The sequence below is a fragment of the Patiria miniata genome, unplaced genomic scaffold (assembly GCF_015706575.1).
Source record: "Patiria miniata isolate m_02_andy unplaced genomic scaffold, ASM1570657v1 HiC_scaffold_20, whole genome shotgun sequence".
In the NCBI taxonomy this organism is placed as follows: Eukaryota; Metazoa; Echinodermata; class Asteroidea; order Valvatida; family Asterinidae; genus Patiria; species Patiria miniata.
The window spans coordinates 17173465-17201428 of NW_024037059.1; the positions used below are offsets into that span (position 1 = coordinate 17173465).

Here is a 27964-nt window from a genome sequence, read left to right on the forward strand (position 1 = left end):
ACCGACCGTGTTGATACTGGTTCTGGCGCACCAACAACTCCATCTGGGCCGTGAGCTTTTCGACTTGAGCTTGAAGCAACTGTATCTCCGATGCAGCAGATGGCTTGACTGCAGCAACAAGTGCTGGTGCTGGAACGGCAGCACAGGCCTGAGCCGGTGACGGGGAAACTTCAACGATTTTGTCCGCGAGCTTAGCGAGTTGTGCGATGTCGACGTCGCTTGTCGAGGCCAAGATCAATTGGATGTTTGTTGGCAGGCGTTGCATGAACAACTGCTTCAGGATTGCAGGCTCCAGTGTGTTATTGCCGAGGAGTTGTTCCATGGTGCGAAGTAACTGCGAGGGCTTCTTATCTCCAAGCTCTTCTGTAGTCAACAGTTTTTGGAGGCGCTTTCGCTCCGACTCGCTAGTGCGTTTGATGAGCTCCTCCTTCAGTTTGGAATATGGGTTATCAGCCGGTGGGTTGACTAACAAGTCCCTTACTTCCTGCGCAATGGATGGTTGTAGAGATGCGATCACGTACGAGTATTTCGTGAGCTCCGATTTGATGCCCCGGGTAAGAAACTGCGCCTCAACTTGTGCGAACCATATCACCGGGTCGTTGGGCCAATACGGTGGGAGTTTCAAAGCTACTGCACTGACTGGTGATGCTCCAGAAGACCCTCCAGAATCTGGGTTTTGCGGCTCCGATTTGGTAGCCATCGCACATTTTTGGGTCACCACTTTGGGGAATGCGAGTTCGTTACAGTCAAGTGTCACTCACCCAATTCTGTTCCGATGTGTAAGTGCGGTACTGTCCAACTGTTCTCCCGCACGGTGGCTGGCGGTAGAATTTGCCTCGACTACCGCGAGACGAAACCGATCCTGGTCCCGCGAATATATATTTACAAATGTTCACAAGGTTACCGACGGACGGACGAAGACGACGAGAATTAACTAACTAGTATAAAACTTGGAATTGCTGACGAATAACGATGATAAACTGGCAAAACTTGGCACTTCGAATTTACAGGAACGCGACGTTATTAAGACGTTAGAACGAAGGGGCACGTCCTTCGCACGTGTTTGTGAACCAACGAAAAGTCTATGTGAAACGCGTATTATGTACAGGTACCAGCGACACGCGAAAGTGCTGACAGGTCAAAGTATGACGAAATGCTGACAAAGGTCAGAGTTCGCGCGGGGTGGTCACCACAATATAAAGTGAGATGACCGTGGTCGCATCCTCTTCGTTTGAAATTTTTTAGACAACAAAGTAATGAAATGCAAACAGCAATATTGTGGTTCCTTGGCAACTGATGACATGGATAGACTCGTCGGCAACATGGTCGTAAACATGGGCGCTTAATGCAATAAGTTCATCTGTGCACGATAGTGTCAATAAAACAAGACGCTACAATTATGAAGAGAATTTCAGTAGAATGCACAAGGGAGAATCCAAGTGAAATAAATATATAAACGAGAACATCATTTGAAGGGGAAAAAAATTGAAGATCTGCTTTGTCAAACAATTTTAGAAACGAGAAAAATTGAAATACCAAGCAAAATGCTTGGCTGAAGAAAGTCTTGCTAAAAAAAGAGTGATAAATTAACGAAAGTATAAAGGAATTTACTCACTAAACAAAATTCTGGAGAGAGGTTTTATTTGTACATTCCGTTTACAACCCTTTCCTCTAAACCTGCTTGCACTCCACTTTTATTTTTTTTACGTTTGCTGCTTGTCTTTTCATCTAAATACTTAGATTTCAAAGATAAGCTTGCTTGTTCGTTCTTTTCTTTTTCTTGAAGTCAACCCTCTAGTATCTGTCTTATCTTGTCCCATCTGTTTGTCTTGTCCGTTTATTTCCCCAAGGAGCAAATTGCTCTCGTGTCAAGTTTGTCAACAGTTCCTGTCTGTGTGGTTGCCTGTTTTATTCTGTCTCTCTGTCTTCGATGACCAATGTTTGTCCATGGGTCTGTTTTCTTTGGAAAGATCTGCCTGGTTCAGCTGTCCGGGTTGCCAGTTATTACACTCATTGTACAACACATGTGCTGTCTGCATGTCAAGAGTCATACATTTTTGTGCCTATGCATGGAAAAATAACACAGACACATGTTTGCATCGAGTACCTCCTCTCACCCCAGCCTCTAAAGATCTTGGTTTTTCTTTTCCATGTTTTAACTTTTAAGACTGCTCTAACCTCTAAAGCTTTTTAATCTGTTTTGACGGTCTGTTTTATCTGTTTCCCTCTTCTTTTTTTCTTTTTTTATAAATGCTTGTTAACATGCCATTGTCCACATATGGACAAACCCTGGCATGTGCGCTCTATTGTACAAAGCAGCTGACCTGTGGCGGATTATCTGAACAATAGCTAGCACAATGCTTTCGCCATTGAAGGGGGCCTTCGTGATAGAATTGTGGCGTGCCTGGATTGGTGTATAATTCACAACGCCATCACTGCAGATCCATCAGTGAAAGAAGACCCATTGCTTACGCTGTAATGTTCAGTTACAATGGAGCAGTATGCCAAATGTTTTTTGTAAGATTCTAAAGGATTCCAAAAGGTTTGAAGGGAAAACAAACATTTGATTGGTTACCAATCTAAATTAGATCCCATCTAAAGCCTGACGGTGATGTGATTTTGCAACCAACACGAACCTCGCACTATGGAGGACTAAAAGCATTGCTTTCTGTCAGCATATCTTAATTTCTTTTCACTGAACAATCACCTAAACTTTTCCAGTGCATGTAGTTTGGTCTTTAGGCTACGGGCCATGAGTCAACCTCCTCCCCCTCCCCCCCCCCCCATACATTCAGTCACTAACTTCAGTCGCCAAGTACTATATCAGAGTCTGTGTCTCCTGTAGCAGTGCCTGTCACGGCCAATACAAACGTCTCTTGTTTAATTTAGACACCATGAAACACCACGCACCTGATCATGTCTGATTTCATTAATCAACGGAAATACAGTCCTCGATTCTTGGGATTACGTGCGACAGAAAATGTAATGAGCAGATTTGTTCCGAGATAATTTAATCAGTTAATGTTGGGTTCTTTGATTTTTATTTCATTCATTTAGTTCTAATTCAATGGATTTGTTTTTGTTATCAAACGGATTAAAAATTTTAAGAGGAGACAAAGCAACATAGAGTTATTCAAGGAATATGCACAAGTGTACATGTACTATTTATTTCAAAGATGTAACAAAATAAAGAACAAAAAATGAACATTCAAAATTATGAAAATTGAGTTTGATGATTAATACTTATATTTTAAATTAAATTTAAAAATTCTTGCTGATATTTGTTACATTAAGGGTAACTTGAAACCTCTGGATGGCTTGTTAGTACAGTTTGACTAATCCTTGTATTTGCCTAAGTCCCCAGGGGACCATGCACATACCAGCTGCGGTACATGTCACAGACATATGACCATGCTCAACATAATCCGTACATGTGCCATGCATTAACAACTCCGTCATAATGTGACAGTCTACACACACGTGATGATTATCAGTGGGACCGCCGTACACACGCACCCACCTACGTGTATGCGTGGTTATTGTGAATACGTGCACTCAGGATCGGCGGTCCGTCACGCACGACGCCGACCATTATGCGTCAAGGATTTATCTGCATGCGCGCTCTGGCGCAAACCGAGCGTCCTGAGTGGATGGGCCCCTTGGCCACGGGCAAACTGCACGCGAGCAGACGTACCCGAGAGGTGTGAAATAAAATGCCGGAGAGATGTAGATTTTTGGGGGGAGGGGGGTTCGGGTGCAGTTCCAGAAAAAAAAATGCAAGCCTGGTGTTTTTTCTTCTCCCCTGATTTATTTATGACTGAATTTGGCACACCGTCCGGATCGTGAGGCATTGATCATGAATATTGGTGCTAGTGAATGAAACAAAGCAATGATTTATGTACGAGGCGACAAGGTGTGAGGTATACAGTCATTGTAATGCAGACCCTGGATTTGGTTTTTCCCCAAGATTTGTCCGAGAGGAGAATAGTCACTCTTATTTTGAGTACAATCTGAAATTTTAGTCTCTGTTCAATTTGTTTTTGAAAATGAATATTTTATACCATAATTCTAACTTGGCACAAGTAGATTCAGTTGTATTTTGCATACATGTACACACCGGTACATGTATCATCTACAAAAAATATATATTTTCCTTGCTGCTTGTGTTCCTACATTGATTAATTTTAAACTTCCATCCTGTTTAATTTCTTTCTTTCAAGAAAAACAAAATTGCGTACTACATGTTGTGAACCCTCACTTTTAAGAAATTAATTATTTTTGTTAGTCATCTATGGTCTGCTCCTAAAATAGACAAACACATATCGTACCTGTGCATTCTGTTGTTTACAGGCATGCAACTTTTCCTCGGATCAGCTAATTTTCTCTTTTTTACTTCTCATGTGGGCCATAAAAATAGAAAACCACTGCACAAAGTTTTGGAAAGATTTGGTTTTCCTCTTTTTTCTGTGTGTGACTTCACAGTTGCTTGCCTGTGTTTAGTGTGCGAATTTCTTCATTTAGAAATTCTTGTCAGACTAAAATTTGCAACCATTTTTAATTCATGCATGTAGCTGGAAAGATTGAACACAGAATCAGGAGGCCAAGACGGTAGCGACGGAGACCACAGTTTGAAAGATTTCCAACAGTCCACGATACGCTACGCCAACCTGAAGCTGGGCCCCAGCTCAGGGAAAGACCCTGAACCACCCGCATGCAAAGAGAAAAGCGTGAGTGGAACATTTCGATTTTTAGAGATTCGGGAGGAAACAATATAAGGCTGAGGAAAAAAGACTCGGGAAAAAAAGCGTTCAATATGCTATATATTTCAAATGATATCTAAATTGTTCTTTTAAAATGTAGGGATTCAGCTGATTTCCTTGTTTTGTACTTTCGCTGTAGTGTGCCAATAAAATTTTAAAAGTTCAGTAGAAAGTGTAAAATTCCTCGCATTTTGTGATATTGCTTGCTTGTTTAAGAACTGCGTTATGAACTACTGCATCTAGAATGGACCAAATTTTAAACTTTTTGGGGGGTTGACTAAGAAAAATTTACTGAAATACTGTAGTGTTCTCTGAAAGTATCAAGCCAACTGTTTGAAATTTCCCATTTATCAAGTCATTGTTTTGGAATAAAATTTAAAACGACGTCTCAAAGATGTCTGCATACTTCAGTCACTGAAATTGAAGGCTCTCATGTTCCATCAAACTGCGTTAATCCTCATCAATTCCTCTATCCATGTATCATTTATTGATATAACTACCCCCTCCCTCCCCTCTCCCCCACCCTTAGCCTCGGGGTATCCGTTTCCATGTGCGCTCCCTGGGATGGGTGGAGATGGAGGATTCGGACCTATCGCCAGGCAAGAGCAGCTTGGCTGTCAACAACTGCATCCGGCAACTGTCCTACCGAAAGAACGACATCCGGGACACAGCTGGCATATGGGGAGAGGTAAGAAGAATAAAAGATTGTGGATAAAATCACCAGATATGTGTATTTGGAGTTTATTAATTCATTTAATTGTTTATTTATTGCGATGTCACAAATATCAATATTACCATTGCAGTGCAGCATAAAAAAATGCCACAAATTGAGTTGGTGAAGGAAATATCAAGTAAGAGTTTTCAGATGAAATTGCAAGATGTACTATTAAAGCTGGGACCTAATGGGCACGATTCAAACCGACTGGCGGTAGAAAGTTCGGAAAACAATATGCCTACATGTACTTAACTTTGAAATATCCAATGAAATCGTCGGGTGCACCACAAAGTGATGAATCTTCTATGGACTTTGTGCACACGTTACGTCACTTAGTGGAGCGACCAACATAATATTACATTTATCATGATATTCCCCTCAGAATTGAGATAGTGTACTCAAAAAAGTTATCAAAAGAGGAAAGTAAATGATTGATAGTTATCAAAAGAGGAAAGTAAACGATTGATAGTTATCAAAAGAGGAAAGTAAACAATTGAAGATAGTTAGTATAGAATAGTGTAGAAAAGACGAATGGCATATTTTATGTTAGTTTGAGAGAAAAATCTCAGACATTAATTCTGAGAACATCCTTGCCATCCTCCAAATCCATGAATGAAAGAGAAAACATGAGGTGTGGGAAAGCAAGGAAGTGTTTCCGAAAAAAAAAAATGTCAAATGAGATCAACGGATGTGTTTGGGGGAGGGGAGTATTGGTTTGGAAAGACCATGTGATTGACAACGACAAGCCCACATGCAAGCCATCCAATCTAATCAGGAGTCCGAGACGGCCAGACGGGTCCTCCCAGTCTGAAGGCAACAGGCTTGATTACATTACAGTGAGGACTCAACACGCAGACACGTACAAACTCTCCTCCTGCCCAAAAAGAAAAAGAAAAAAAAAGCATCATGAAAAAAGAGCGTGGTAAATTTGTCTGGATGTAACTAGAACATGACCAAGCCAGAGGAACAAGCATGAAGACATGCTAAGTTTGGGGGAAAAAATCATCATGTAGCCGTCATAGAGACACAGATGTCTTGTATGGCAAACCTAGTTTATTTGGTAAAAAACTGGAACACGACCAATATGCGTAAGAGTGTTAGAATAGGAATTGTCGCCTGGAAAAAAAAAGTCACGCAGAGAAAAATGTGTTCCCCCTTTGCTGCATTGAGAAGAAGAAAAAAATATCCTACCTATTTACATGTGTGATCTGATATTTGAATAATCAGTACACTTCAACACTCAGGGTTTCTGATGTGATTTACGGGAAGTTTTACTTTCATTTGCAAAGAAACACAGATATGTCTTGCTCAGCAGAGTTGAGCATGGTTAAACTTTTCTGGTGGATACTAGAAAATAGAAAAAATCTAGAAAAAAAGAGTACCCCTTTTTCTTATTTAACCCAAAAAGATACATTTAAATTTATACTCTGTCTGTGTGTGGTTTGAAATTTTAATGCCCAGTATTTTTGAGCACTCAAATATGTCAAATGTGGAAAAATGATCCACGGAAAGTTTGAAAATTAAGAAGGCAGAAATCGTCCCTTGGCAGTAAGATTGTCAAGGGAAATCAGTTGTTTCCACTTCACAAACAATACATCAACTTCATTTTGAAATCTTGTGTGGCAGGCGCAAGTGTGCACTTGCATTTACCCTGCGGGCCCAAAATGTGATTTTTTATTTTTTTTTTTTTATTCTGCAAATTTAGAACAGCCTATTTTTCAACCATTGATGGAAAGAAAAAGTAGTAGCGCAGTTGTGCTTTGTGAGAAAATTAAGGCGGTAGAAGGAATCTCAATCGAAAATGTCAAGAGAAAAGGATGATTCATATATTTTTTTATTTTTTTTTGGAGTACAGCCTCTCTTGTACACTTAAAAACTAGAGAAACAAAGCACACGTCTGTCTTGCGTACATACATATCTTCCCTCGGGCCCAGCGCGTGTTTTGTTGCATACATTTGATTGTGGAAGCGAGGTCTATAACCTGAAAGTGGAACGGGACGAATGTTGGGAACCCGTAGAGTAAAAAAAAATTAAAGTCGGAGGGAAATGTTGAAATGCAGCAGAAAGATGCTTAATGACAAGAACCGTGCTTGGGTTTCAACTGTATCACCATGTCTTACTCTCCATCTGTTAGGATGTGTGTCAAGACTGACTATTCATTTGTCTCTGGCTTGGTGTCTGTTTCGATCATAACAATGTATTACATCAGTCTGTTTTGTAGTTAAAACTGCAAATTGCACAGTATTACCCCTGACCGACACAATTATACAGATTTTCTATCACATGTTCATATGCGTCAACCCTGGAGGAGTTTACAATTAATCGCACAATTTCCTTAACAACAAAAAAAATTTAACGTTGACATTTTTGCATTAAATTCCCATCTCAGTTGTTTCATTAGCGTCTTTTCACAGTATTAAGCACAAGAGGATTTTAACTTACATTGTAATTGTTACTACTACGAATAATCACCACATATCCCTTGTGCAATGCTCTCGCTTTTCACCGTCCAACGTATAGCCCCAAGCTAGTCCAATCAGCGCACAACATTTTGCAACGTAATCTTCCCAGGGTGAGGCGGGATCACGTGAAAAGTGATGCCTCGGAAGATTTGGCCAAATCCTCGCCATAATTTTTCCTAAATTCTCCCTCGGGATTAGTCCAAGAAAAAAAAATGTCCTAAGCCTGCAGACAGCTTTGTCCCTTCTCAACAACAATTTTCCCGAAGCATCCCTTAAGACATTAACCCGAGAACTACTCGCAACCGTACAGTTGCCACAAGAAGCCATTCAAACTTAGATTAAGCCAATTCAAACCTAGATTAACAATTTCCAAAGTATTGTTTCTCCAAATGAAACCTCCAGGCATTCCGACCCTGAAATCCTTACAACAACAACAGGAGAAAATCTAGAAACATGAAGCCCCTCGCGGTCGCGGAATCAATTTATTCCGAACTCCAGACACAGCCTCAGATGCGACCATGCTGTTTGTCTGCTGTTTGTGTCAGATGGCCTATTTTTTTCGCTCGCTCTCCTTCGTCTCATGGCCTATTTTTTTTCTCCCGTCTTGTGACGCAGGGCAAAGACATGTACATGGTTCTTGAGGATGAATATCTGAAGCTGACAGACCCCAACGATGGCACGATACTCAACTCCCAGCATGTCTGCAGCATCCGCGTCTGGGGAGTGGGCCGCGATAATGGGAGGTAGGTGCAATACACCCTTTTAAAATTCACCTCCAAAAAGTCATCTTTAATATGTAAAATGAGACTTTTTAAAGATTGGGTGTCAGAAACATGTGCATTAGCTTCTTGGATGGAATGAAATTTGTAACATATGATGACATTTTGCCGACTCAGTATTTTCATTTTAAACTGGGTTAATACGAGATTTTTCTTTCTTTTTTTCCTAAGAGGGGGAATCTGATTTTGCTGTTAACAATTGTTAAAATATTCAAGCATTAAATTGGTAAATTAAATTTAATTACAAAAGTTACATTTGGATGATGGAAACGGCACTGATTTTAAAAACAGATTGTCTGAAAGATGTGCAGAAATTGTTGTTTTAAAAAAAATGTTTCTAAAGAAAAAAAACTACAAACAACATCAAGAGCAAATGGCTCAAATTTCCAAAATGTTTAGTTGTCTTAAACTAGATTCCCAGCCTATTCTAAAAATATCTTCCTGTTGAAAAAAACCCCAGTACATTTCATGACAGTCAGTTTATGTTTCCAAAGTAGTTTTCATGTTTAAAGATCTGTCAGTTTTTCCAGCCGTATCGTCTTTCCCGGCTCTTGTTGATCTCAAATCCGATATTGCGATCCGAAGAAGTACCCGAGGTATATTACAGGCATCGATCTTCTCTCTCCAATTCCCCCCCCCCCCTTTCTCTCCCCCCCCCCCCCCAGCCTCATCCGACTGTCTGACCTTTGGTCTAAATCCTGCCTCTTGCCAATCACATTATGAGGATTTGTGAGCTAACCCGGTCTGGTAAACGGAGCAGAAGCTGAAGAAAGGGGGGGAAAAAAATTGACTGAAATATAACGAAATGTGAAATCCACTTACCATAATGGGTTTTGGTTTCATTGCTCCTTCAAACCATAGGCCATTAATACTTTTCACAGGTATGATTGACAGCAGTAATCTTATTCTATATTATTACGTCTCGCTTCTATAAACAAATAAACTTAGGGTTTAGAATATGACAGATATTATGCCCTTTAGCATTTGTTTTCTTGGTAAAAAAAACATCTTGAAATGATTGATCTGTTTTGTGCTGAGGTTTTGTGTCGTCTTTTGGGGCTTTAAGCTTAGTAATCAAAGAAATTATTTGGACCAAGATGTTGTTGCTTCCTAATGTTGGATGATAATATTTTCTTTCTTTGGAATATTTAACTGCTGTGGCAGACAATAAATAAGTTGAGAACCATTCACACACCAACAAAAAAACCCACAAAAACCATAAACAGAACAAAACAAAACAAAAACACACCAATAGTCAACATTCTGTTTTTGGTTGTAATCTATTTTGCTTAGAACGACTTCACTGTGGGCAGCACCTAATTTGTGTACTTATATTGGGCCTTGTATAATGGCTATCTGAGAAGATCCCTTCAAAAAAGTACAGTGCCCCTGACAGCTGACACGATGAGCATAAATGTAATTTATCTCCATAGTGATAATTGACAAAGGAGGAAAAAGGCTGACTCTTTTTTATGATGGCTAAAGTGGATAAATGTCATTATAGAATAAATTGTACATTGATGCACTGCTCGTAGTTAAGGAGAACAAGCAGTGTTTGTGGAGACAAAGTATTATAGATGGGCTGTTTTCATTTCAATTTAGCCAATGTGTAAATGTATATTTGTCAAGATGTCACATTTAATAACTATGCAATTTATAAATGAGGACAAGTGAATAAATTGACCTTAGGCCAAAAAAAAATAAATACTCGGTCTCTGGTCAGCGCGCGCATCGATTTTAATCATGCGCGTCAACCTTTTTTTTTCTTCAAATTAACACGGAAGCTACAACAGCGCCCTCTATTGCCGCACCTCCTCAAATTTTTGTACCAAGGAGCACCAAGGAATGGGGAAATTGCACCAAGGCAAATGATAAAGGGCACCAAGGCAAATGATGGAGGACACCAATGTATAATGAGGACACAAAAAAGCAAAATAGTACCCACCTTGTCTGTACAATTGAAGCTTGAAAAAAAAAAAAAGCCACCAAAAAAAAAAAAAAACCCGCGTCGCCGCATCAATTCCGGAACTTCGGTCTGACCAGAGACCAATTTTTTTTTTTTTGGCCTTAGATCTGTCTACAAATTATACCAATACATATTCATTTCACATACATGTACATGTAGTTCTAGTTCTGGTACCTTTAATGCCAGTTAACGAGTACAGTGTGGGATCTCAAATTAGGCCCCCCACTTCCCACCCACTCCCCCCTCCAATTTTTGTTTTGTTTTGAAATACAAAATAAAAAACAAAAGATAAAAACAAAAGATAAAAAGAACAGATACAATTGTACATGTACAAAAAATTGCCTGGAATGGTGACACAATTTGGTTCATCTCCAAAAATCAGGTTCTTATTTTAATGATTATATTCCAGAAACAATGTCACACCACACCACACCAACGATTTCAGCATGAGAAGTTCAACTGGTGCAACTCAAAATCTCCAGATATTTGACAGATATTTTGACACATACATGTAATAAGTTCTTACCATAAAGCTGATGCTCATGCAAATAGCCCTGACAATAATTTTGAGGATGCTGTCAGTGGTTTTTGTGTTATTCTGCCTTTCTCCCAGCCTGAAGTAATTAACTTTTTCTTGTAATCTAATTATATCCCTTCTCGTCAACACCTTTCCTATGGAGGCCATGATTCATCTTAGAGTTTTCATTATTACTCACAGACACTTCAAACGCATTGGGGCCTAGGGAAGGGGAATTGTCGTGATGCGTGTAAGACATGGTACGTGAAGAGTGATATAGTTGGCAATTAGTTTTGAGAATTTAAAATGTAGGCCTATCTGTCAAAAAAAACACAACCCAGAAGTATACATGTGAATACTTAGCTGTGGCTACAATTCTATAGAAATATTCCTTTATTGTGCTGACCATAATTACATGTAACTCTCTTTATGTTGTTACAATATTGTGCATTTTACAAAAATCAAGACTCTTTTCGTTGATGACATTCTCTGTTTGACATTGCGCTAATATTAAATTTAAACCCTTAATGCAACTAGACCACATCTTCCCAAATCTCATCAAAAGTTGTTTTAAATTTTATTCATCAAAAACCCATTCAGTCCAGATGACATTAAAAAAGGAGGAATATTATTAAAAGATGAAAATCTTTGTCAGCATTCATTGTGATTCAATCTTCGACAAAAGTGATCAAACTCATTTCAATTTCTTTTCAATTTTTTTTCCCTTTTAAATGAGTTTTTTGAGATAGACAAAAATAATCAGATCCACCCCTTTTCGTGCCCCTCCATTCTCCCTTCGGAGTATACTGACATGAATACCGTCGCGAGCCCCACGGCGTTCGGTTGAGATTCAGCCAGCATATGAATGGCTGATGAGCCACCGTGAATCACGTTCCTACTTTAGGGAGGTTAAAAGCAGAAGGGAAGGAAAAAGGAGTTGTGTCAAGTGGCCTGGCTCATGCTAAATGTCACTATTCATTGTGTGAATAGAAATGTGCTACTTTGATCTTTTGGCGGAGTTTTTAATATGTTCATTGTCTGTGAATAAGCAGATTATTTGTCATCATTTGCAAGTTTTTGTCACGGCTCAGCAGTATAATTCATCATGAAGAATATTTGTTTCAGTTTTTAATCTTGTTTTCCTTTCTTTGTTTGTTTGGAAGTTTTGTCAAAATTAATTTTAGTGGTAAATCGTTTGTATATGGCAGATGTTGTTCTTAAACCACAAAGCCAAGATATTTTTTAACCTTTCTATCATTATTATTATTATTATTATTATTTTATTTCTCGGGAAAATATCAACAAATACATGTAAACAAATGACTAAAGTTACAACACAAAACAACAAAAGCTTTAGATACATAAACAAACAAACAAAAACAAAATACCATTCAGCTCCCGAAGGATTGCCCAAAAGAAACGTTGTTTCTGTCTAGGGGTTCTCCAAACTGAATGGCATACGTGAAAACAACAAGCAATAAATATAAAAAGAAATTTTAACTATACAAAAAAAAAGTTAAATAAGTTACATTAAGTCAAGAACAAAGTTGGTAAATTATATAATTATTAGACAAACAAATCAAAAGAAAAAAAAATCAATTACATTTGTACTAGGTAAATTAAATGAATAAACAAATTAATATATACATTGTACTTCAACTATTACCACTACTACATGTACTACTACTACTACTTATATTAATAGATAAATAAATAATTAGACAAGTTAGTAAGTTAGCCTAATTAATTAATTAATTAAATGAATGAGTAAATATTGCATTTTTAATTCTTTAAATAAATAGTTATTAATAAATAAACAAAAATTACAGTTTTACAATAAAAATTAAAAAAATGATTCATAAAAAAAAAAAAAAGTTTTAATTATATGAAGGGGTTGAAGAAGGTTAGATAAATAAGTTCAATAAAGTGTACAGTGTAAAGCAAAGCTTGTGATTATTAATTGTATTAATGAAATTTGAATACTGTAACAAAATCGCTGAAATCAAATACCACTGAAACATCATGTATGTAAGCCCACAAAAGTGGCTTAGCCCACAAAAGTGGCTTACATGAGGATCATGAATAATTTATTCAACCTCTAAATCGCTCAATCTTGATAATGGACAGAATCATCACAATTCTTGTCCGTTAAGAACAAAAGACAGGTGTCTGGTCCGGCATGAGTAGCCAGTGCAATTTCGCACTTCGGTTTTCATTCTTGTTAACAATACATCACGCCAAAAAAGACCGAGAGTGAATTATCCAAATTGACGGGGCTTTGTCGTGTAGTATGATAGATGGTGCAAAACGTCGCATCCTATTTTGTTCTTCGTTCTTGATACTGTATCCTGAGATGATTAGAATATAAATTGGAAATGGACCTGTTAAAGCGTTGTGAAGCCGCCGTAAATTGACGAGTGTGTACATCATCACCTGATGCTCGCTGCTCAACTAAAAAGTGCGTTGAGAATGTCAAGGTCAATGGTAAACTGCTCAGTGTGAACGGGGTGGGAAGGCCGCATTGTTGACATTATGAATATTGCATATGGACATAGTACATGTACATGGGGAATAAGAGTGTACGGCCAACACATTTGAAATAGGTTCAGCAAATATACTCTAGCATCAAAAATATAAATTGACATTTTATATAAAGAGCTTTAAAGAAAGTAGGGTTGTCAGGGGTATGAATGTGTATCTCCCCCTCCCCAAAAAAACTAAAAATGACTAAATAATTCATATTTACAATGTACTCGTAAGTGCTGGAAACTACATTGTGCCATAATGTGCATGTTTAAGTAATACTTAGACTAAGCCTACCAATTCCATACTTAATTCAGAAAATAACAACATGATGTACATGTACATATAGTTTGGATTCTTTGCTTGATTATCAACGTATTCAACATGTCCATCAAACTTTACAGCAGTTTTTCCGTCAATTTGGTAATTTCCAGTGGACCTATCAACAGCTGTATAAAAAAAAAGTTACCGATAATTTAGTATTTATTTCCTGTTCAATAATAGTCTCAACTTATTCACTTCACGGCATCCAGCCATAAAACTTGGACCCATGCCAAGAAGCCTCGGACATTCATCGTGACTCACACGGCGCACGGCCAATAATTCCGCTACAATTTCTTCTGCTTGTCTTATTCCATTACCCCCGAAATCAATGCCTCTGATATTCCAATGGACTCCGGATAACCCAGTTAGCCAAAGTTGCTAGAATCCAGATTAAAATTTGGAGAGCCAAGATTTCACACTCGGCTGTACTTCTTTTTCTGGTGTGAGAAATTTTTAGCTGACTGGATTCTTTGGAAAATGAAATCTACATGTACATTTTGTACTTGAACAGGCAGTTGTACCATGTTCAGTGTACATGTATGTGTAATATTTTTACAACTGCATTCTGTGATGCTGTTCGAAACGTGCTAAAATTAATATTATTTACGTGGAGTACATGTAATACATACTTGTCAGAATATTAAATAGAATTTGACATTCGATATTATTTTCAATATTATTTTCAATATTATTTTCAATATTATTACACAAGCTCGTGCACATGCAAGCTTTTTAGAAATTAAATCCAACATATTGTATTTCATTATTGTAATTGAAATAGTATTGGCACCATGATGTTTTGCTTATAATCCAAGTTCATTGACAGCTACATATGTATCTTATCTTCGGATAATTTTGTTTGTGCCTAATCTGACGTAAAATAAAAGAATAGATAAATAGACAGACAGACAGACCAACAAACAACCTGAGGTTAATAGACCATTTGAAATGATGAAGCTAGGCATGAAACATGCACTTCCACCGCCCCCCCCCCCCCCCCCCCCCCCCCCCGCCCACCACCCTCCCCTCCCCTACCCCCCCCCTTCCCCCACGCACTCCCCCATCCAACTTCACAGCAAGCAAGATCTACGTTTCCATTTTGAACTAAGAAATGTCAAGTGGAATCCTGTCGTGTTGCCTGAGATAAACTGATGAACCTGAGGTGACGAAAACAGGAATCGCATAACGGACTAATGGACTTTTAATAGGTTCTCTCTGGGGTGTGGATAGGGGGGGGGGGGACGGGAAAACTTGTTCTGTGTTTGAATGATTTGGACCTCTCCGGAAGGAACTCACTCCCACTGGAAACCTGAAAACAATATCATTTTCCTAAAGAAACATCTTTGTTTTAAGTGCCGATTGATCATGCGTTGATGGCTAATTTTGTTCCTGTGAAATTGAACTGATGACATTGTTTTTAAAGGAAAAGTGTAGAATTTTTTTGGGGGGGGGATTGGTGGGAGGAGACTAACATTTTTTAGGGGGTGGCATTAGCAGAACTATACATGTAAGAATGTCAATTGAAATTTTTTTTTTTTTTTTAATTAAGAATAAATTAAAGTTGAACAAAGAAATTAATAGGAGAGGGAAAATTAACCTGCGATTTCCGGAACTGCTGTTCCGGTGCTCTACCAACTTAGCGATCCATATGTTGGTACGTGGTTCCCCACAATGCACCTACGTATAATTGCTTTCCCTTGCGGTTTACTTGAAATTTACAAAAGAAATTATGAATTGAAATAGTTTATGAATAGAAATGAATTGTTTATCCTGAATATAGGGAAACTAAAAATATCCCAAACCCATAACAAAATATGCCAAGGGTGATATTTATGGGACTTAAGTCTGTTATTTTCCCATATTATAACTGCGGTTATTTGTGATGCAGTGGATTTCATTGCTATATGTTGACTAACAACGCTTGTCTTGTTTCTCCCATCCGCGCTAACCCTGATCTTCATTTATCTGTCACAGAGAAAGGTAAAGCAAAAAAACTCATGTTCATTTCCATATTTTGCTCTTGTGCCTTGGCATTTGTTTTTGTAAATCTGTGTTTTGTTTTGACAAAGGGGGAGTCACTATGTGTGGAGTTGATGTACGGTATCTTTGTCAATCTGCAGTGTTTACATGCACTTTCACGTTTTGTTCTTTTTCACTGTAATTTTCTCTCCATAAAAGCACTGTATTGGATTTCAAATGTATTGCTTGTTATTTTATTCACTGTGAATTTTCAGGGATCTAGTTACACATGTTCCTTTTTTATTTCCCTGCAATGTTTGTTCTCTGCATGTAATTTACGTTTTTATTTTGGAATGAATTAGTTTCTAAAATGTACAAACCATGTTGCCGCTTTCAGGGGTATGCATTTTTTTTTTATATTTTTTTTTGTACGGTTCTTTTTTGATAAATTACACATTTTTATGAAACTGAAGAGTCGCAAGAAATTTTAAATGTATATCATTTTTTTGTGAATATTTGTACGATTTTTACAGATGTCTGGCACGTGGTTTTTTTTTATCCAAACAACATTTTTCTGATTTTTAAAAAATATTTATTTTTCATTTTTGATAACTCAGTTCTTTGAAATAACGACGGAAGAAACGATCCATATTTTCCTGAATTTAATACAGCTTAGATTAATCTTAAATCCAATTAATTCAAAAATAAGGGAAAAAAATCCAAATTAATCTCCCATCCTCCATCGCACCAGAATTGCAATAACACACACCCCCTGGGCCCCCTTGATTACATCTCCCCACCCCAGGGGCATGTCGTCATGCCGACTGCCCCCCCCCCCCAAGAAAGGTAATACAACAAAACACCTTCACACCAGAAACCTGCGTCTATTTCTCCTCGCATGAAGCTGTATGACGAGAACTCCTTGGCCCAGTTTTCACGCTGCTTGCCCCAAGCCGTGCTGCTCAAACACGGAGAGGGTTTAGTGACAAGTCTAGCACTGCTCCCCGCTGATTGGGAAAGGAACTGGCAAATTAAAAATGACATGTCTGGAGAGATCGCTACGTACGTCTTGGCTCTCCCGTCCAATGGCCTTTATTTTACCTTTACCTGGACTGCACTTTTGCCTGTGAAACTGACCCGTCAGAAAAATAGCCATATGGGAAAATTATTAACGGACTTTACATTTCTTATTTATTTTTTGCACTACTTGGGGATGGGGGGGGGGGGGAATAAAGAATGAAATTGGTTATGTACATAATATGGACTCTCAACCAACTTCCCAACTTCATGCAGTTGCTGAGTGGGAATTCACATACAATCAGGCATGCAACTTGTCCTCGTATGAGCTGATTTCCTTGTTTTTCACTTGACATGTATGCCGTAAAAAATTGGGAAACACTACAAAAGTCTTGCAAAGCTTGGAATTTTGTCTTTTTTGTTGTTGTCTTACTTCCCAGTTGCATGTCTGAAATAAATAACATGACGTGACGTTTGGTTGATAAGCGTCTCTTGCAGAGTACAACTGTTCCGTTATCAGCAACTTCCAATCATTAATTTTGACTAGAAGAAACCAGTTTCCCGTAATAACAAAATTTAGAAAAAAAATCAATGTTTCACACTTTTGCGTTTTCCCAATTTTGCAGGGACTTTGCGTATGTAGCTCGGGACAAGGTCACCAAGCGCTACAAATGCCACGTGTTCCGCTGTGACATTCCGGCCAAGGCCATCGCCAACGCGCTGCACGAAATCTGCGCCCGGGTCATGAGCGAACGGCAAAAGGGTCACACCATCTCCATGGTAACACAGGGTCAGATGATCCAGCAGCAGCAACAGCAGCAGCTTATGCAAATGAGGAGCATCTCATTGGACAGTAACAAGGAAGGCATTCCCACAAGCGGTAGGTCCTCTGCCAATCAGAGTTTGTGTTTCAAATTAGCTCAGCCAATAAAAAATCTTTTTACATAAACCCTCGCATTTGGGAGTACAGTGTATATTTTCAATTCAGTGGCATTCTTTTAATTTGGAAAACATTTAATCAGTATGTGGTGAAACCATTGTTTTACATGTAAAGTAACAATTAATCTCTCATGTAACCTTTCAGAAAATCAAAAACTTAATACATAATTTTAATTTTGCTGTTTCATCTACTAAGCTTACTTTAAAATTACTTCAAGCACTCGGACCCACAGACAGTTCTAAGCATATAAGATACAATCATTAATAAACCCGTCTAGCCAATATGCAAATATCAACACAAAAAGCAAATATTTCATCAATATAACTGCCCCGCATTCCAAATTCCCCAAATCGTTGTCGCGGGTTACAGTCTCGAGAAATGAATAGTCAGTCGTTGAAATTCATAAATCCCCCCCAGCTGATACGATCAAAACCTTTCCCCAGAAAAACCAATATTAGCAGCTCGATACCATCCTCACGAAGGCTCACCAGACCCCCACCCCTCTCTCTCTATTATTTGCCCCACCCACGAGCCCCGAGGGAACGCAAATTTCCGGGCGAGATTAGCCGCAATCGCGGCGGGCCAATCCAATTATCTGGTGGGAGAAATCCAAACACAGTGTGGCCGGCCGGCTTAATTAATGCAATTATCATGCACAAAAGGAGGCAGTCCTGGCTGTAAGAATGAGATAGGGAACCTGGATACTGCTGCGGTAACTAGGGTTTTTTACCTGTGCTTGATGGGAAGATGCATGCCCTGAATACGCTGTCTGAACTAGGCCAAAATCCTGGATCAGCAAGACAGTCAAGATTTACTGCAGAGATGATTGAAGTGAAAGTCTTGTGTTACATTTGTTTTTACGATAACAAATTTGCTATCTATGTGATCTTAATTGTGTGAAGACCTAGGGTTCTTAATCTGTCTTCCTTCAATCGAATTCAAGATTACACGTTGGTCACATGTTTGTGTGGGTTCATAGATGAGATTTGAAGGTTTACATGGTGGAAAGATACTAAGACAAGATAAGTTTGCGGTAGCACCATCTGAATAAATCTCTTTTGTGAGTATGTGTGGTTCTTAAAAGAACCGGAGGGACTCGACGTTTCGAACAGTATGCTTTGCCCGTCGTCAGGAGAATGAGGTTCATAGGTTATTTATTTTTCATGATAAGTGGGGTTTAGAGTAATTCTTATAAGAGGTTCTCTGTACATTTTAAACTAAAATCTTAACTGAAATAAATAATGAAGTTTGATAGCCAAGAGAGGTATCAAACTAAACTGAAGTCTTTGACCGTTAGGATTCAATCTCTGTTGAAGGGAATTTGAATTTGATTCAGCCAGAGTGACATTTTATTTTTTTGTTCTCTCCTGAAACAGTTGATTTCCCTACTCCGAAGGCAGAGCCTATCACAGTATTCCGAGCTCACTACGTGGGCTCAACAATGGTTGAAAAGAATGGAGGTAGGCAGCATAGTTTTGTTTTTTTAATATAAAATTGATTTCAATTGTTCAGGTTGTTTTTTTATGTGTTTACATAGCTGGTGCAAATAATTTTGCTGTAATGGTTTCAAACCTAATGCCTAGATTAAAATACCATATTTGAAAACCAATTTGTACATATTTAACAGCCATAACTGAGTCTTTGACATACAATTTGTCGGGTCCACCACGAAATGACGTATCGTCCATGGACTTTATGCACATACGTCATTTCGTGGTGCGACTGATGAATTGTACGAATCTTAATTTGTGCCATTATGGCATTTCTGATTCTGCTTTTGTTTTTTTTAGGTATGGAGGTTCTGAATAATGCAATTACCAAAGTATGCGGGGAGATACCAGAGGACCAGTGGTCACCATCGAGAATTGAAGTAGCTGTTTCCACAGTCACCGTCACCAACATCAAGGTAAAAATTGGCAAAAAGAATGCTGAAAATTGTTCCTGAATAGCAAATTTGATTTTTGTTACAAATTTAAGTTTTGTTGATTCGAGCATCAACTTTCTTTTTTTTAATGTCTAAATTTGTTTCATTGAAAGGAATTGGTGATTTTTTTTATTATTCAGTTCTGGAGACTCAAAATTAATCCACAGAAATTATCTACCGAGCTGAAAATATAAAAAAATTGTGTACAAAGGTTAAGAAAAGTAGTCATTTAAACCCCAAAATATTAAAACCTCATCAAATATTCATCATTATTGCAAATATTATATTTAATTATTATTGTTCATATTATTGTTTCATTTATGTATTTTCAGACCAAAGAAGTCATCACGGAGAGCAGAATACGATTCCTATCATTCCTGGGCATTGGAAATGACATCAGGTAAAACCAAAATTTCATCTGCAATCAAGATTCATCTTTCTATAAATACAATTGCGTTGTCTACAATAAACACTTTTAATTCCTTCTGCTGGACTGTTTCTTCTGTGCAGACAATTTGCGTACATCATGTGCGTGGGCAAGCAGAAGTTCCAGTGTCACGTCTTCAGCTGCGAACATTCGGCGGGAGGACTGGCCAAGTCTATTGAGGCTGCTTGCAAGGTACGTATCGTAGGCCGACCCCTAGATAAGAGCTACGTGATGTACTGGTTCCTCCTGGTCGCGTGAGGTTATCCTCCTTTTCTTCCATCCTTTGTGACCCAGGTTCGAATCCGAATCAGGCTACATGTGGAATTGGTTTCTACCTGAAGCTGTCTGTTTGCATGTCTCTTGAACATTCTGCATCAAAGTGACCCTGTGCACTGTTTATGCACCGTTGTTGATGCATGGTATGCAACAACAGTTTTCGGACTTGTTTAAAGTTGCATATTCCATGCTTTAAAAAAAAACTTGACTTTTTCTCGTTATGAATTTTCAATTTATATGTTTTGTTTTTAACAAAAAAAAAAAAACTCATTCCTTTTTTGGACATCAGCAACCGTCTGAGAAGGTGCTTTCATTTTGCGCACAAATGAACTCGCCCTGCAAGAGCCGACTTACATGCCTGGCAGCCAATAAGTCGAATTTTGGGAAGAAATAATTCAATGACGAAACGTTGGTGGATATTTTTGTTCTGTGTCTTATTCATGAGTGAACATGGTAAAACCAAAATAGATGCCAGGGTTTATTGTACTGCTAGGAAAATAGTAATTGAAAAAAATAAATCTATTTTTGGAGGTGAACTCAAAAATAGGGGGAATACATCTTTAGAAAGTTAGAATTATTGAAAGTTGTTCTTGTTTCATTTTTCTCCAGCTGAGATACCAGAAGTGCCTGGACAATCGGCCCAAGGGTCAGCATCTCATGTCTGAGAATTCTTTCGACGGAAGGGTGAGTTAGGAGCAAAGGATTGCTGTCGGCTCGTTTATAGGTTGACTGGAGCGATGCATTGCATCATTGGATTATTAAACATGTTCTTGTCAGTACCTAATGTTGGTTAAAGTATCATAATTTGAGAAAAAAAATAGTGTCCTGAATTTTAGGTATTAAGATTTCTACTGCTGGATGTTGATGCATAGATCTTGAACCTTTCTCAATTCCTAGTATTGGAACTTTTCGTGCTTGGGAACCTAGCAGCGATTTTACCAGAACCTCAAACGATGATGCACAAAGTCTTACTGACAAGAAACTGAATTGAAAGAGCTGATATTTTTTTTTTTAAATAAAATGGCATCAGTTAAATTGTTCTCTTTTTGATTTCACAGACCTGGGGATGTGCCCTGAAGAACGGCGTACAAAACCTCTTCAGCAAGTTCAGCCGGCGTGGCCACAAAGAGGCCCCCATCAGTGCAGTATAAAGGTCACAGGTCACGCAGGTCAAAGGTGAAAGGTCAAGCCTTCTCGCAGACTTGACCTCTACGCAAGAAAAAAAGTTGATTGTTTTCTTGTTCGCCAGCAAATGCTGACCTGATGTTTTGTATTTGGAGATGGAAAGAACTTTTATGGAAAAGAAAAGTACCTATAATTTAAGTCATATCACGTCGACTGTTACAGACTTCTCAAATATTTCTGACTATGAAATAATTGCCACTCTTGCATATCAAAGTGAGTGGCATTATTAAGCTAGGAAAATCTTGTCAGCTGTGTACTGTATGCAAGAAAGTAACGCTGCTGAAAAAGAAGTTATTTAAGGATGGTGCGTAATATGCTGCTCATGTGTGCTGAACCTAAGTGGGAAAGCAAATTGTCGTGTTTGCGTGTACATGTTCTGCGATGGATGATGGTGATTTATTTATTGAGAAAAAAATTGTGGTCGAAACCACTGATATTTACGTATGTGTGTAAATCCGATTCTAACAAAGTTAAGCTTGTTGATAATGGGGAAAATGTCATATCTGCGTTGTTGTCAGTTTTGATAAACTGGCCAAACTTCACAGCTAGAGGGCACCCGAGCAAGGTGGCCATATTGTTCATCAAGTTTTCCTGGGGATTTATCAATATCTCTCAAAGCCAAAGCTGTGCAATATGTAAAATATGTCGATTACGAGAGATGGTTTTAATAGCATATCAATACTTGTCTGACACACAGCTGCTGCATTCATTATTTGTGATCCGGCAAAATCTTCCCTTAGGCAGATGAAAGCAAAAAGCTGGTTTTCACTGACGTAAGAAAAACAACTCATTCTGCAATCTGTATTCAAAGCCTGTCAATGTTTTCTTGATTTTCTCCAGATTTCTGAAAAACAACGAAAAACACCTGTCGCAGTTAATGTTGTATTTGTGTAAGGATATACCTTCAAGCTATTAAAAAAAACCACTCGGCATCTGAAATCAAGATCGTAGAGTGCAGAAATTAACATTGCAGACTGCAGAAAAGTATTCGACAAGTTGAATGGAAAGCAAAAACAGATAATTATTTACAAATTATTTTATTTTACAGAAATTTGAGGTGACTAAGGTCCACATCATGTGCAAAAATCTCATTTGATGACTGTAAGAAATATAATGTATGTTTTGAAGAAAAATGTTTCTGTTAATTCAGATTTAGAAGAGTTTATATACCAAATGGACATGGCAAATAAAGATACTCGTTCAAAGGATATTCCTAAAAAGTATTCATAATTAGCTGGGGGTACTACCCAACAGTACACCGATACTTGTAAGATATTCTGGAGTGTGTAGATAACGTGATATTTATTTCATTCATTCATTCAATTCACAATAATTAGACAATTTTTGGATCTTATAGGTTCAAATTGTGTGAAAAATGTATACAGAGGAAGTGGTGTGTATGAGTGCGTGCCAGTGGCACATGTGAAATTTTTGTCATTGTATTCTCAAGTGTATGTAATTATCGGAACCATAAAAAAAACAAGCAGCTTAAATTTAGTCTGAATTACTGTAGCAAGCTTTGTGGTCCTTGATCGATGGTTAAAAGTAGAATACTCAAGTGTACACATACAAAGAAAAAATATCTTAATTAGCAAGTAGAACAAATGTTGGATTATACAGTGTAGTGTACATAAAGTGAACGTTACGCAGCAAGTGTGTAATTGCCATTGGAAATATTTCCTTTCACGTCATTTGTCTGCAATATGTTTTGAAGAGTTTTTTTTTTTAATGGATTGGGGCTAGTCGAGGTCATGTGATTGCATTGAAGTCAGTGATTGGTCAGTGAGGTGTCAAAGGTCGCCGGCTTGCGGGCGCGCATCCGGTCCAGTGGTTGTCCATCTGCTTGTCCTTGATTGAAGCTGGTTTGCAACTCATGTTTTGTGATTTTGTCCCGGTTATTGTACATCTGGAAATTGGCTTGTGAGCCCCAATTATGGGGGAAGATTTTGAACGATCGTCAGAAAAAGATACTGCACAAGAAAATGAAAGGACTGTTACAAGTTTGATGCTAAGGTTGCACATTCCGAATTTAAGGATACTGCAATTGAAGGAGACAGAAAATAGTGAAATCTCCTCTTTTTTTTGGTAAAGAAAGGAGCAAGTGATCTCTAAACTATCACAGATCTGGAAATGTATTGTTGGCGGATAAATGGAAGTTTCTATTTAGATGATATATTTAAGAAACATGGGGGGAAAAAAAGGAAGATGTAACAATGTTTGAATGTTGGTTCTTTGTACTAAAAAAGGTTGAACTGAAATTGGTCTAGAAAGTTGATTGTTTTTTATACCTAAACAGCTTTGGTTTTAAAGAAACTAATGTCTTTGTTGAAAAATGATGTCATTCCAAATGATATTAAGACATTTCAGCCGCATGTTATAAGGAGCAGTGTATTTCTCTTAACCGTAGCTTAAGAACTTAATCAATAGTGTAAACGTGACAGTAGTGCAAAATCTAAACTAAAGGTAGCGTAAATTCTAAGCATGAAAAACACTACCATTTTAATGACATTATTGTGTGGAGTGTATATTTCAGAACAACTTGGAATTCGGAAGGTCACAAACAATTCTATCAAAAGATGGGAGGGGTGACATGTTTCGGTCTTTTTACAGGGAACCGGTTGCTCTTCATTGGATTTCTGTAGAAAATATTTGTGACAAATGGTAAAAAGGGTGGACTTGCAAAATGTGTAATAAAAGTCAAATTAATGGTAACACTTTGAGCATTTTGCACAAGCTTAAACGTACCGTACATGTAGTTGCACAGCACATTGCATTGAAATTAGGCCATGAATCTGGTGCAAATAATATATGTGGTCGTTAGTCTGAGAAACATGAATTGTCGAATGTAGGCCTAGAATATACTCAAAAGTACATTTATCGTAAAATACAGAATTCTTGTACTTGTAACGTGACTGCAACTTTTTGCCTCTTTGTGTATTCTTGAATATAAATACATGATAATGAATATAAGCTACAATTCGTTAAACTGACTAAAATGTGATACTTGCTAGTTGGTCCAGTGCTAATCCTGGTTATAGTTGGATTGTAGTTGTAGTTTTAGCCCTTAATCTGGTTTAAAACTAGTTTATAGTTTAGTTATAACACTTTGGTGGAGATGAGGGGAAAGTGAAGTTTTTTAAATTATTGGAACCAAATTTTTACGCCATTCTAAAAAGCAATGATTTAAGTAATGTTATTGACGCGAGTGTCTCCTTATTTTGAGGACATGTTATTGGCAAAAGAACGTATTCTTTTCTTGTACTTATGAATCAGAGAATTAAGTTAGACAGATAGAGAAATTTACTTCTAAGGTGCAATTTGATAACCAGTTCCATCCTCACTAGTTTAAGTTTACTTAAAACCTAGTTTTAGTTAGAGACACAATATTTATGAAGTTAGTGACTTATGGAAAGATGTACTTCAAGACGTCAGTACAATTGTCAATACATTTCCTTTTTATATGAATTTTTGCCAAAAACCTGAAATTATTTTTCATTTTCTGGTTTCGTTTTGGAGTTTGTGGTTCACCCACCCTTGTCTGTGTTGTACAGCTTACGTTTATTTAAATAACATAAAAAATATGAAAAGTCTGTGTGTTATATGATTAGTATTTTTTGCACAAGTGTGACATTGGTTGTTATACCTCTATAGGAATGTGTATGATACTTTTTAAATGATTGTAAATTGTTTTTATGTACCACTGTATAGATTTCAACCTTGCCGATTATTTGTCACCAAAGCATTATGGGTATTTTTCAGAGGAAGACTCCATTGTTTTCGGGGGTGGTCTAATAACTGCCAGCGCTCATGCGAGATTTCATGATCCTGCCGTTTGCTACTTGATTTCAGGTGTTTACAGTCGCTGCTTTCCAATCTGATCCCTAACCTAATTAGCATAATTCAATCTAGTATGCTAATGATGCAATTTACATAAATTTACATTTGGTGTACCACTCATCCAAGTGAATGCTGATGAAGCCCATTACCATTGCAATGGACTCCTAATCACGTTAAGAACAGGACGCATGAGATTTTTAACTCGCACGAATTACCGTAGTGGTTCATCTGATCACTTTAATTTCACTAAAGAGATCTGTTTTGCATTCAAGGCAATTCAACTGGAAATGTGTACTTCTTGCATGACCAGGGTACAAACATGTATGGATAAAAAAACAAATTGCACGGAGTTTTGTGTCATATTTCCTCAATTATTATTTGTGTATTCATCAATATTTTCCATTCACTTGTCACCAACCAGACAACTTTAAACTGTGTTAGCTTTTAAATGAGCCAAAATCATATTTGAATCAGACAAAATATCTTCATTGAATTGATAATTGCAATTAGGAAAGTGGAAAACATAGTAAAATGGAAGTCTTCAAAAATACTGATAATGCTTTTCAAGTCGTTTGAAATGTGTCAGGTGCAGCATTTAAAAAGAAGAGTTTTAAAGATTTTTATGTTTATCACAATTATGGTTGTGAAAAAAAGGAGATATACATAATTGTTTTATTTGTAGGTTTCAGCGCTGATTGAGGTTTCAGATTCTGTGTTGTCATGACAACCCACACTCCCCGATATATTTGACGCGTGTGTTTGTGTGTGATTGGAATTGTGCAGAAATGTATGGTCTATTATTGTACAGAATAAAAAAAAATTAAATTAAAAAAAAAAATAAGAATTAGTTTATGCACTTCATGGCTGATTATGTAAAGCGAAGTGATCATGATATTGTTATTGATATTATTGAAAGTATTATTGTGATTATTGAAACTTTATTGGTATGATGATAATTTATGGTAATTATTACGATACCTTATTGTTGTCATTATTATATTGTAAAAAGTAGAAAGCTTGCCAATTTTATTTTTCTTACGGTATTTTGTGTACACATTTCACAGCAGACTCTTTACCACAAAATATTTCTGCTGCATAGTTTTTATGTTGTGCGCGGGTTATCATGGAATTCAGGGTCAGTAATTTGATTCTTACACGGCCTACAATTATGAAATGTTTTCAGATAAAAAGAGTTTGAAGTATTGCATAATAATTTCTTTTCAATGTAAATGAAATTGTAAAATCGTCAAACTTGAAAACTTTATTACTTGGAGCCCTCTATAACTGTATGAATTTCAACTTTCTGAAGTTGGTTTTACGGTCTGAATATCTTTCAATAATAATTCTTCATTTTTTTGTGATAGAGGAATCAAATGCAAAACAGGATGTTGTTGATCCAAAACATTAATGACAGACTAAATTAAGTCTTTGTTTTCATCACCACCGAAAATTGATTTATTTGCGTAACATTTTTAAGAATTTCCCCGAAGATAATTGGAGTCATTAAGGTGCATAGTCATAGGTTCCCTTGTAAATTGTATTTGTATTAAAATCATAATGTATTTTTTTTTCGTTTGTTGTTAAGGACAATTTTTTTTTTATGAGAGGGATTTGTTCCCACTTTTAGAGCGTTATTTTTCTATGAATTAAGAGTCTGTTGTGAAAGAAATCGTTGGAAAAAAAGATCAGATGTTTATTTTATAAGCAAGCACGTACAATGGCTTTTGCCTTGACAATCTGACAGCCCCAAGAACTGGATTTTGTTCTTCATCAAGAATTTAGATATTTTGAATGGATCATTGGAGAGCCACAGAGAAAAGTAGGATCTGATCATTGAAAGAACACAAAAATACTTCTGTCACTTATTTGGGGGTATTTTTTTTTCTGTTACAGAATAATAACCCAATATGTTAAGAATCTTTGATGAATCACCTCAAATGAAATGCAGATCCCAGTATGTAGAAAAGCGAAGAGTTAATATTCAACTTGCAAAAACAACTTGATTGGCTTTTTTTGCATTCATTAACTGATAGTTATTGGTAAGGCAAAACTCATTCTGTGTGCAGCATTTATGCACTTTTGTGTCAATATGTGGATAAAAATAAGTAACCAAATAAAACCAGATGTACTTCTGCTAATAAATGTTGCAACGCATAAATATGACCAAAGAAACATGTTTGTGTGTCATTATTGTGTCTTTTAATTTTCAGTGGCATTGCAGATTAGTCTTGAGTAGGGGTTTTCAATCTCCCACACATTATGGTTCCCAGCCACAATTGTTTGCAGTCGCCCCCTCCCTTTCTAGCTTTAGTGCTCCTTCCCCTCCTACTAGTTGCTGGCAAAATAAAAACAA

General features: G+C 37.4%; 1 protein-coding gene across 1 annotated transcript; it reads left to right on the plus strand.

The window, feature by feature from the left end:
* Positions 1-3593: 3593 nt before the first annotated feature.
* On the plus strand, positions 3594-27779 carry LOC119727879 (amyloid-beta A4 precursor protein-binding family B member 2-like). Its single transcript, XM_038199956.1, has 12 exons — positions 3594-3701; positions 4572-4727; positions 5290-5448; positions 8553-8680; positions 16021-16026; positions 17649-17902; positions 19339-19422; positions 19753-19868; positions 20219-20286; positions 20397-20505; positions 21199-21273; positions 21648-27779. The coding sequence occupies exons 1-12, from the start codon at positions 3594-3596 to the stop codon at positions 21738-21740; spliced, it is 1356 nt and encodes a 451-aa protein (XP_038055884.1). The 3' UTR covers positions 21741-27779.
* Positions 27780-27964: the final 185 nt, after the last annotated feature.